This window comes from Simochromis diagramma, unplaced genomic scaffold (assembly GCF_900408965.1).
Source record: "Simochromis diagramma unplaced genomic scaffold, fSimDia1.1 OVJJ01000302.1, whole genome shotgun sequence".
In the NCBI taxonomy this organism is placed as follows: Eukaryota; Metazoa; Chordata; class Actinopteri; order Cichliformes; family Cichlidae; genus Simochromis; species Simochromis diagramma.
In genome coordinates, this window is record NW_024386792.1 from 4,909,766 (window position 1) to 4,922,263 (window position 12,498).

At 41.4% G+C, this 12,498-nt stretch overlaps 1 protein-coding gene across 4 annotated transcripts in view; it reads right to left on the reverse strand.

The window, feature by feature from the left end:
- Positions 1 to 12,498, reverse strand: part of herc3 (HECT and RLD domain containing E3 ubiquitin protein ligase 3) — a 34,908-nt gene that overhangs the window by 7,661 nt on the left and 14,749 nt on the right. For 3 of the 4 annotated variants that reach the window (XM_040023923.1, XM_040023922.1, XM_040023924.1), the window contains 10 exons: positions 11,910 to 12,099; positions 9,476 to 9,639; positions 9,200 to 9,313; positions 8,970 to 8,993; positions 8,773 to 8,871; positions 8,494 to 8,664; positions 8,266 to 8,409; positions 5,572 to 5,738; positions 3,158 to 3,224; positions 1,322 to 1,404 (listed from right to left, as the gene is read on the reverse strand). In XM_040023923.1, coding sequence (XP_039879857.1) covers positions 1,322 to 1,404; positions 3,158 to 3,224; positions 5,572 to 5,738; positions 8,266 to 8,409; positions 8,494 to 8,664; positions 8,773 to 8,871; positions 8,970 to 8,993; positions 9,200 to 9,313; positions 9,476 to 9,639; positions 11,910 to 12,099 — 1,223 coding nt within the window. The other variant, XR_005694786.1, reaches the window with a different exon arrangement.

Consider the following 12,498-nt stretch of genomic DNA (forward strand, 5'->3'; position numbering starts at 1 on the left):
TCCCTGATCACACACACAGAAAGTAATGATGTCGTTTCATTTAGAAAGCGAGGACTCTGTGTAGCAGCTGCTGCCACAAACCCCCGTTCAAACAGGGAAGGTACCAACAGAAGGACCAACATGCTCCAACAGTTGGTCAGAAGGTTCCTTTGTAAGTGCGCATGCGCCATTAGCGTGCTTCCTGCTGTAACCCTAATGTCCCTCGGGATTAATAAAGTATTCTGATTCTGACTGATTCTGATTCTCCTGAAATTTGAGAGAAATACACAAGCAGGTCTTCTCATATAGGAAACCAGCACCCAGACACGCACACAACTGCTTCACGTCAACAAGCTAATAAATACAGGCTTCAGACCAATGCTACAGTCTTCCCAGCCAAGCAAGTCACACCCACAGGGGTCACAAAACCCTGCAAACACCAAACTTGTCTTACACAACACAAAACGAAACAAAAACAAAGGCAGGATTCATCAGTCTGATAAAGTAACCTTCAGTATCAAAATAAAACGTGCGGTATGAGATGCTGCTTTAACACCACAATCTAATATTCCTCTTGTTATAGTTCCATATCTGAGTGTCGAAGGGATTTTGGAGAAACAATTTGTGTTACTGCTGCTCTCGCCATCTGTTCAGCACCAGCAGCCAGACATGTTGACACCGCCCGCCCCCAAACGCTCTCTCTCTGAGGACTCCTTCACATAACGCTGTAATCAGTGCCACTGGCACAAGGACAGCAGCTAGAAATGAGGCGCAATAGCACGGTGTGAGTGAATCTAAAAAACTATGTCTGTGTGTGCAGCACAGATCGTGGCCTTCAGCTCCAACAATGGGACACAAGCTGCTGGCTCTATGAGCGCATTATAATCTCTGTGCGGGGGGGAAAAAAGTAAAATCTCACAGTCTTTGCTTCTTCCTTCAGAGAGGACAGAGCGTGTAGCATTGAAAAAATGGAAACGTTCATAAAATTAAATCTAATCTGGTAAATGGGCTGGTTCTTATATAGAGCTTTTCTACTCTGAGAACTCAAAGAGCTTTTTATAAAGCTTCACTCATTCACACCAGCACTTTTTTCTATGCTTTTCCTATCCAGGTGCTTTCTACCCAGCAATGACACACATTCACATTCCCATGGATGCATGGGAGAGCAACTTGGGGTTAGTATCTTGCCCAAGTATATTTGACTGGAGCAGACAGGGATTGAACCACCAACCTTCCGATTAGTAGGTGACCTGCTCTGCCTCCTGAAATACCGACTGAAATGTGCTGAAAAGTCAGCTTAAATTTTCAGTGTGCGTTTTTTTGATTTGTCGAGTCACCAAACCTGTTGTTTTTGTCCACAGCGACGCTCTCTCCTCCGGGAATCAGCTCCTTGACTTCTGTCATCCCGTAGTTCTCCCTGGTGATCTAAGACATGAGCACAACAAACAGACTCACTGTGGAGTTTTTTTACATTGCAAAAGTGCACAAGCCGCACAAGATAATTGCAGCTTTATTTTTTTAACATTTTAAAGCTAAAGAAGTCCTGTGATGCTCCAGTTTTGTTTTTTTCCAAACACCAAAACCAACTGTCAGCTAAACCTCACACACACACACATATTTTCCTCTGCAGTCAAAGACTGTTTTAGGCCCTTCTTCTGTATCACAGACCTTTACAACCAAGGATCCCTTAACATGTGCTGTACTTCATTTTCAGTTAACCCCACATTGTAGAAGCCAGAGGATCAATTCAATTGTCTTATTTATATAGCGCCAAATCAGTCGTCTCAAGGCTCTTTATATTGTAAGGTAAAGACCCTAGTGCCTGTGTGGCACACAGATTAAAATGTATGTCAATCAATTACAGAGACTCCTGATCCAAACTTGTTATGTATATAAAGCACATGTGTCCACAATATCAATTTCTTCCATTCTAACCTCTCCATCACCACCAACGAGCCATCAAAGGACATCAGGGACAACATTGTAGACCTGCACAAGGCTGGAATGGGCCACAAGACCATTAGCAAGAAGCTTGGAGAGAAGGTGACAATGCTGGTGTGATTATTTGGAAATGCAAGAAATATAAACTGATCACCATGAAAAGCCTGCCCTATGGGATGAGGGTGATGCATCACCCCAAAACTGGCAGACAGGACCAAGAACACCATTGGTAATATGCTACGTTGTAATGGACTGAAAATCTTTCACCACCTATGAAGTGTTCAAGATGGCACATGTAAAGGCCAGTCTTAAGTTTGCCAATGAGCATCTAAATGATTCAGAGAAGGCTTGGGAGAAAGTGCCACGGTTAGACGAAACCAAAGATCAGAGTCTTTAACATCAACTTGAAATACGAGATTCTTTGAGTATGAACACCATCCACATAGTCAAGCAGGGAGGTAAAACCATTATGCTTTGGGGCTGTTTTTCTGCTAAAGGACAGGACGACTTCAACACAATGAGGGGCCACTGTGGCCATGTAACATAAACTATAGCCTCTGTCCCTCAGCCAGAACACTGAAGATGGGTCATGGATGTGTCTTCCAGCACAACAATGACTCAAAATATACCACCAAGGCGACAAAAGAGGCTAAAGAAAAAGCACATTAAGGCCAGCCTCCAGACCTCAGTTGTGCAGAAAATCACGTAAAAAAACTACAAGAAACATCTTACCGCTCTGCTCACCAACAAGGGTTTCTCCACCAGGTACTGAGTCATGTTTTGCTTGGGGTTCACTCAGTGACATGCAAATCAATTAATAACTTTTATGTAACGTGTTGTTTCTGGATCAAAGTAATAAATTTAACAGGGGATCAAATAATTATTTCCTGCACTGCATCAGTGTTCAGGTCAACTCATAAAACATCAGCTAAGTTAGCAACAACAATGCTAAATTGGCCACAGGTGTGATAATGAGGGCGAGTGGTTTTCTGTCACTCTTTGTTATCCCCGCAATTCACTGGTGACCTGTCCAGGGTCTAACCCCTCCTTCCACCCTATGACAGCTGGGATACCGACAGCCCGCATTAATGGACAGATTAAGTAAGAACGAACGGTCGTGAGTCATTCTGTAACGTAGAACTTCAAGGAACATATTAACAATAAAGAAAATAAAGAATAACACCAGCCTTTTTCACACACGTGGCATAAAAATCAACAAATAAAAAGTTACACTTACAGCAAAGTTGAGAAGAAACGTCTCCTCCACGTCACTTCCTTCATAGTCTAAAAGCTGTTGTAAACTCCTGGAGAAAAAGAAATCAACTCATAAAAACCAACACAGAAAACTCAAACTGTCATTTGATCAGCAGACAGAAGCAAAACAAGGAAAGTTAAAACTGTATTATGGTGTTACACACAGTGTTCTAGTCACTGCTTGGAGCTGTAGTAATACAGAACTTGTCGGTAACACCTGCAGCTCTTTGGTGTTATACTTGTATTTAACTCTCAACTCTATCCACGTTTGACCTTTACATTGAAAAACCAGGGATCAGCCGTGCTGCTCCAACAGCTCCGTAGATGAAACAAATCGTGAACACAGGCTCTGTCAGATTAGAGGTGAATTATTAATAATAGGAAATGACTCACAGGGAGTGTTGTGTTAGTTTTCCTGAAAAGAAAATGCTAGATGTTATAACCACCAATAACAGGAAGGACAAATGGGCTGCCAACGGAAATGCTAATTAGCCAAAGGGGATATATTATTATTGTTTTGCAATTTGACCCGAGTTACTTGGCTGAGGTCACAGTACAAAGAAAATATCAAACAATGTTTTATCAGAAAGCAGAGCTGGTGTCTGCTCCTTATCTGTGTGTTGTCTCCACTGTGCTGCCTTTAGCCTGTTGAAGCTGAACGGCTCAAAAAGACAGACAAAATAATAAGAACAAACATTTTAAGATGTAGTGTCCTTTAAGATGGTGTTGTCTCGAGAGCAACAGGCTGCTGCAGCCCGTACGTATCGGTAATCACATTCAATGGATAATCGCAAAATCAATAGTTGACTGGAGACAATTAGGCTGAACGGAAATGCTGACCGTTCCTGCTCTAAATTCAATGAAGTGGCAAACAATCTCACTGCTACTCTGAAAAGCAAAAACACTGGTTATGTAAACAAGTGGCACACGGATTTGGCATCCGGGTGCAGATTTGATCCTAACCCCGATGAAGGTAAACATCCTTCTAAAGGAGGACTATTTCAAGTCGCTGGCCCAAGGCTGAGATATCATCATCACTTTACTCTGACAGCCCTGGGTGTCCAGACTTTCTTCTCTTCTTGCTAATAGGTTAAAATTAATGGAGTCATAATCTTTTTTTATTCCAGGCATTTTTTTAAATCATTGCACCAATTTATTTCTTTGTTTCTGTGGGACAGTAAAGCCCTCAGATTGGGACTTTCTTTATTAGAACAATTTACACGTTTTATATATCGGTCTTCACATATTCATACATTTATCGACCGGCTTCACTCGCCTGAGTTACTATGGTGTAGACTTGAGATTCAATCTCGCTCATCCTTTTCTTCATCTGCCTCTCTAATCTACTCTCCATCACCTATTAGGGCAAGATTTATTAAACAGAGCAAAACAGCATCTGAGTGCATTCACCAAATAGTGCTAACAGGTGTGTTTAGTTTTACAGGTGATTAAGAAAAATACACAAAAACCCAAAACTGTAAACTTCGTGCTTGATTTAAATATTCTCCTCCTTATATTTTGCACCTTAACTCCCAGAAATACAAATGCTACACAGTCAGTCGCAAAAATCTGTGAGTTCCCTCCTCTTACGCGCAATCTTAGGATTCAGTCTCAGTTTGAAGTCTCATTTTAAGTCATTTTAAGTCTGCGATGCCGTTATTGAAAAAAACCCTGTGCTCTTACTTATGCCTCCTATCTTCTGTGACATAATCGAGGCATTCAAGTTATTTTATTGTCCCATTTATTTCTTTATTTCCAGATTAGATTCTGTGCCAGGTTTCAACTTACACTATTTAAGATATAGAATCCACTTTTCAAGGTCTTATTTATCAAGAACTTACCCCAACATTATGGACCAATGTGCCAGATGTCATGCCTCACCTTGTTTGTCTTTTGCTTCAGACTGCATAATTTTTTATGGAAGGTTTTAGGAACCCAATAACAAACTGACCGCTTTCATTGCTATATTTGGGGGTTCCACTTGTTCCCCAAACATACCTTGCTTGCATGCAAACATCGCTTTTGGTGAGATCTTTCTTCCTATTGTTTGTGTAGGTCCTCAGTCATTCAGGTCGTGGTATTGACTAAATGACTGAAGGATCTTGAAAAAGAACTTGACTTGAGTTTTGAAGACCTCTCACCTAAGAGGTCTCTTCAGTTGCATCCTATTCCTCTGGAAGTCCACTAATCCCACAGTTATCTCTCTTTATGCTTTAAGGATGTCATGTCATTTCTTAAAACTTAAAGGCTGTTCTGCTAAGTTTGATCAAAAATTTAATTCTTTCATTCATTATTTTAAGTCTTTACAAACTCAGAGTACAGATTAACCCTTATATATAAATATAGATTAAAAAATGAATTAAAAATAAATGGTGAGTTGCAATGTGCCATGTTTACCGGGCTTCGGTGGGTGAGAGCTCTTTGAAGTCCTCCAGCGTGGGTGACACCTCGAGCAGCTTCTTGTAGAGAGCCAGGGGGAAGTGGAGGTCCACCACTGTGGCGTTATAGATGGCCAGACCGCAGATGATCCCGATCAGGTGGAACCAGTTCTGCTCTACAAAACACTGGAGATGCACGCAGAAACATTATTTTCCTGTTGCCTTTCTTTTACCACTTCTCTGTGGCTGAAATCTGAGCAGAGTCTTTGGTGGCATCGTGTCAGCTGGCTCAACGTAACTCGACAATTTCTCACATCCCACGAGCTGAAAAATGTTATACGGTACACCAGCAGTAAATTCACACTCACAGAACTATACAAATATGAAAAAGGTACCTTTCTTCTTAACTCTAAGATATCAGAGCTTCGAGGTAAATATGCTATCATAAGGATAGAATAAAGCCAAAATATGGAGATTAAAGTTGTCATTTAAAGTAAACAACTGCCAAAGCTTCTATTACCTCTACAAAATTGTGTAGATGAGTTAGTGAAATCACACTTAAGAATCAGCTTTAGTAACAAGGAAAATTGTTTGTGTTTGTGTGCTAAAAGGGAATTTTTATGATGAGTATAAGGACGCTGAAGAGAAGGGAAAAAAAAGATAAAACTTGGAAGAGTTAGCCAGATTTGTACAAAATGAAAAAACTGGCAATGGACAGATGTGAGGATGTCAATGGTTACACCCTCGTGCAAGAAAGAGACTGTATGTTGTATCACAAGGCACAAAAACACAAGAAAGCTGATCAAGCTGTTTCACTAACTCATCTACACAAGGCAGTCTGTAGAGGCTATGGCAGCCATGACAGTTGTTTGAATTGAAACAAACAGCTGGTCAGTAGATCACCAGTGGGCTTCGTCCAATGATCGCTAAGTATGTGCCTAAAAATACACCAACCATTAACCTACCGAATAGTTGAGATATTCTGGAACAACATAGTGGACCCTGAAACCAACAACACCACCCCTCGAGCGCAACTCGCCACACCAGATCATCTTCCTCCATCTCACTCTATCCCTGACATCCTCCTCTGTCACTCCAACCGTCTGCATGTCCTCCTTCACTACATCCATGAATCTTCTCTGTGGTCTTCCTCTTTTCCTCGTCTCTGGCAGCTCAATCTTTAACCTCCTTTTTCCAATATTCACTGTCCCTCCTCTGCACATGTCCAAACCATCTCTTGTCTCCACTCAACCTGAGATGTCCCTTTGGTGTACTCATTTCTAATCATGTCCTTCTGTCTCACTCCAAAAGAAAATCTTGACATCTTCTAGATTATCACTATGGCTGCAACTGTGTGTTATAATTATGTGCCAGAAAATGAATCTTGGACTGTATAAAATAAATGCAACTCTCATGCAAATACCTCTTACTTTTTTACTTAATAATTTTACAAAGAGTTAGTTTAAAAAGGGGGGGAGGGGTGATTTTGACCTTAATTTGAATGACAGAGAGGTGACTGACTGAACAGAGCTAATATTATGTTGTTTCCAATCTCAGTCAGCATGACGGTCAAGGCTGAGGGACGAGCTCCCTTATAGAGGTGAGTGTTTTGTAAACCTTAGTGTTCCCACTGACATACAGCATCTCTGTGTATAACTGCAGAAACAGCAGCTCTTCTTCTTGGAAAAAACAGCAGCAGTCAAAAAACTGCCAGTCCACATTCGGGTAATCCATTATAGGCCGACTGCTCTTTAGTCCAAAAAAAAAAAAAAAAAAAAACCCCCAGACAAAACAAAGCTGAAAGGCTTCAAACTAAAAGGAAAAGGTCAGTGGATTTATTGAAACACTGACTTCTCTTTTTGAGCAACAGATATGACTCGTCCATCCTGCGCATGTCAAAGAGACATTATCTCCAAGGGGCAAATTAGGCTGGAGCCCACACAGCCCACACAAGATGCTTCAAACCTAAAACAAGGCAGAGTGCAATTTACACACACAGCACAGGAGCAGTATGCTTACTAATTACTTAAATCTTCTTTCTTTTCTGACGTCACTGAGATCTCATAATATCATTATTAGCCTAAACGCTTTACTTCCCAGAAAACAGCTGAGCTAAAAGCCAACAGCACAGGCTGCTTATTGTCAGCAAGTCCAAATATGTTTCAGTCTGCAGAGTCACAGTATTTTCCTTTTTCTTTCAGAGGTAGAAAAAAAAGTGGACCACTGTATGCAGCTTTCAGCTTTGTGACTGAAATGCAATAACCCCTGTAAAGCATGGATTAGCTGTGCTACACTGTTGTGCATTAGGAATTAACCGATGATTTTAGTTCATATCCAAAGTTACTTAAACAGTTGTGTGTTTCTAAATTATCCATAAACTAAATAAATAAATAAGCTGTCTCTGATCTGTCTCCGATGTTTTAAAACACAGTCTCCAGATTAAGTATCATTTTTCTTCTGGATAACCATCTCAAAAGATGAAGTTTCCTATTTGAAGACATTGCAACTACTCATTCATTAAAACCTGTTCACAGCAGGTGCAGCAGTTGGAAAAGAGCTTCGTGTTTAACTGTCTGCAGCAGTGTGGCTCACCGTAATGTTTCAAGTTGAAGGTAATATGCTAAAATTAGACTTAATTATATTTAAATATACTCGATAAATACTTTAACATACTAATTCCACTGCCTGTTAACTGTCAACCAGGGAAACTCACTTTATCTGAGAACCAGAGCAGGTTGGACTCTTTGTAATGAGTGAACATCCCGTACACGGGATCCATCAGCTCCTTCAACAGCAGCAGGAAGAACTCTTTAGTTACGCCGCCTGCGTCTACGGCCTCCTCTCCATCAAAGATCACCTGGAGGGAGGAAGAAGCAGATGAAAAACAAAAACAAATCTTCGCTTTGTCCAAGTTACGCCTCCGGTGAGTGCAGCCTCTCACCTTGAGTGGTTTCTTGAGGTCCACGTCAGAGTACATGGTGAGCTCGCGTAGTGTGTCGCTTACTAAATGGCTCCTGCGCACATGGAGCACCAGGTAAGGGTTCCTAGCGAGGTGGGGTTCCAGTGTGAGCAGCATAAAGACATTGTGTAGGTTTGCACCGCTTACTGCCATCTTGGTAACGGACACAGGTGGAGAGAAATGGATAAAACAATGTTCACATGAGAACGAGAACAATTAAGAAACATTTGCTGACACATAAAGTCTGTCAGCAGCGGATACCTGCATTTGCAGTTCAGCATCAGTTTGCAGCATGGTTGTCTTGGCTTTTGCGTTCAGTATGAACGGGTAGGCACATAGGTTTACTGCGGGAAAGTCACTCTGCAGGGAAAACAGAATGAATGCTTAATAAACCATCACCATTTAAATGAATCACATTTATCTATTATGCTTAATAACTGAGTCTTTAATTCAACTACCTGTGAAGGGGATGATCCCACTTTCTAAAAATGAGAAAGAAAGAAAAGTCATCTGATCAAACCTGACACTTGAAAAATAAAAAGACATTTAAAAGTAGAAACGAAGAGATTTTTAAATTCCTTCCAATGCCCGAGTGTTGTTTATGAAACAAGTGGGCAGCAAGAAGAGACAAACAGACCTGACAAACACAGATGCCTTCCCAAAAACCTATCCCAAACTCAGTACTCACAATCTCAGCTTTACTCAGAAACCATTTGAGGTAGTCTTCCTGGATGTCCACGAGGCTGGTGATGTCTGGGATGTAAAAGCGGTTGTACTCCACGTGTTGTGCCTTCAAGTTTACCTGGTAACATGGAACAAAAACCTGCTGATCTCCAGGAAATGTCACAGTACACGGCAGACTACAGATTACCGAGAACCATCTGACCGTGACACAAACACTTCCTTCTTGGATTGTATTGCCGAACAAGCACAGCTGAGAACAGCGAGTGTCGTTTGTGAATACCTTGTGGAGCTTTTCCAGCAGCCGAAGAGTGGCAAGAAAATAGTTCTCATAGAACATGGGCACGAGCACCGTCTTGCCTCCTGTTAGCATAAAGACAACAATGCTCTTGTACATGTCGACCATTCGGGTGAACACGCTGCCATCCACGATACACCACCAGTTGTCTGCAGAGACACAAAAAGGAGAGGAAAATAAATTACCTCAACCAAATACACCATGATATTTTATGGTGGACTCAAGTAGCACTGAGGTTGTCAGTTTCTTCTATGATGTATTGGAATTTCAGGAATTACACAATAGCAATGCTTCTGTTTTAGTAGTCAAAGGAGCTTGCAAAGAAAAGCGTCTGGACTTCTTTAAGTTACTTGAAGACGTTTCACCTCTCATCCGAGAAGCTTCTTCAGTTCTAAGGTCAAATGGTGGAGAGTCCCAGATATAAACCTAGTGGGAGTGTCCCCCCCACAGAGGGACAAAAGGACCCCCTGATGATCCTCTAATCACCTGAGCCAAGGTATGAAACTGGGTGTGGGTCCCAATCAGCCAGAGTTTCGGGTGAGTTACTCACCCGAATCTCTGGCTTCTCGGATGAGAGGTGAAACGTCTTCAAGTAACTTAAAGAAGTCCAGACGCTTTTCTTTGCAAGCTCCTTTGACTACGATGACCTGGATGACTGAGAACCTTCACAGACATTCTGTTTTAGCACTTAAATAATTTAAAGCCACTTCATTAGATACACCTGTTCAACAACTTGTTAACACAAATATCTTATTAGCCAACCACAGGGCAGTAACTAATTAGGGATGTACGCAAGTTCAAACTGAGCACTGAATGGGGAAGAAAGATGATTTAAGTGACTCTGGACGTGGCGTGGTTGTTGGTGCTAGATAGGCTGGTGTGAGTATTTCGGAACCTGCTGATATAATTTGAATTTCCCATATAAATATCTTCAGGGTTTACACAAAATAGCCTGAGAAGGAGAAACCATCCACTGAGCAGTAGTTCAAAATGTTTTGCTGCCAAAGACCAAAGAGCAGAATGGCAAGACTGCTTCGAGCTGACAATAAGGGCACAGGAACTCAAATAACCACTCGTTACAACCAAGGTATGCAAAAAAGCATCTGTGTATTCACAATATGTCAGACCTGGAAGAAAATGGGCTATAACAGCAGAAGAACACACCAGTTGCTACTCATGAGAGTTAAGAACAGGAAATTGAGACCACAGTTCACACAGTCTCAGACAGAAGACTGTAAACACGTTGCCTGGCCTGATGAATCTCCATTTCTGCTGTGACATTCAGATGGCAGGGTTCAAATTTGGCATGAACAACATGAAATCGTGGCTCCATCCTGCCTTGTAATGACAGTTCAGGCTGGTGGTGTGGGGCACATTTTCTTGGCACACTGTGGGACAGTTAGCACCATTTGAGCATAGTTTAAAGCCCACAGCATACCTGAATACTGTTGCTGATAATGTCCATCCCTTTATGACACAGTGTACTGTCCCTTCTGAAGAAGCAGCAGGATAACGCACCACGTCACAAATGTCAAATCATCTCATCGTTTTTGATCATAGCAGTGAGTTCGCTGCACTCAAATGGACTCCACAGTCCAAATCTCAGAGCACATTTGCGATGTGATGGAATGAGAGATTTTCATCATGGACAAATCTGCTGAAACTGTGTGACATTACCATGTCAATGAGAACCAAAATCTGAGGAATGTTTCCAGCACTTTGTTAAATCGATGCCATGAAGTATTAAAGCAGTTCTGATAGCAAAAAGGGGTCTAAGGTGTAACTAATAAAATGGCCAGTGAATGTATGTTTGTGTGGCGTAGACCAGACATGCATGAACAGTTTTACGCAGCAGTCGGTCACATGTGCAGAGGTGAACAAACCTTTCTCCAGAGCGCTTTTGTCACTTGTCTGTATTATTGCAGCAGCACTATGAATATCTTTGAAAGTGTTAACAACATTTTATGAAATATCATCCAAATATTTAAAATAAATGCACGAAAGTAATTTTCAGGACCCACCAAGAAAAAAAAAAAACATTATTATTATTAAACTGATTCATGTGGCCACAGAGTGAAGACTAAACTAGCAGACGAGCTAGTAACTGATCTTTACCTCTGTTAAAACCCCTAGTTTTCCTCAAATATCAATATTGAGTTCAAAAATCCATATAAGCCAGGCTCTAATGTTTGAAGATGCTGTGAAAATATTGTTGTCCGGGTGGTGTTTTTTATCTCTTGCTGACGAAGCACACGTAGCACAGATATGGACGAGGATACCGATATATTCTAAACATCAGCGTAAGCTTAACATGGTTGGGACATAGCACAGAGTTGCTGAGCTTCACAGTTCTCAGTTATCTCCCAAAGTCAAATTTGAATGAAAAACTGTATTCAGTGTGGTCGTGCAAATGTAATACCCAATACTTTGCTGGGGTTGGCATCTAGCCGCAGAATAGCCATTGCTAGGGGTATAGTGAGGCGGATGTAGTTTTTGGAGTCCTGCAGGGCCGGGTACTCTGACAAGATGAGGTAGATCCTCATGGCCTCGACATCAGGAGGGGAGCGTGGAAGCTGAGGGATCAGCAGGCTCTCAAAACTCTTGGTGGCCTAAACAGGAGAGAGAGGATGCAGACATTACACCCTCTGTTTAGTTACACTGCTCAGAGAAAGAAGATTCATGTTAGAGACAAAATGCAGTCAGAGAATTATTAGGGTTTTACTGTTTTTTTATAAAAAATAAAAAATAAAAAAAGCTGAATGTGATATTTTTATATTTCCAAACAAGCTGGATGAACGAGGCAGCAACGATAAAACGTCAGTTGCTAAATTTTCCGAGAGGTTATTTAGTGGTTGGGGAAAGAGGCCTCAGCCTGCATCAATCAGACTGAGGCCACTTCAGTCCCAAACATAACATTAGTGCGCCAATGTTAGGAGTTGTCAACCAGTTCTGCATTTTGTGCCATGGATCTGTGGCAGAACTTGATGTACTTTCAAAACATGGATTTT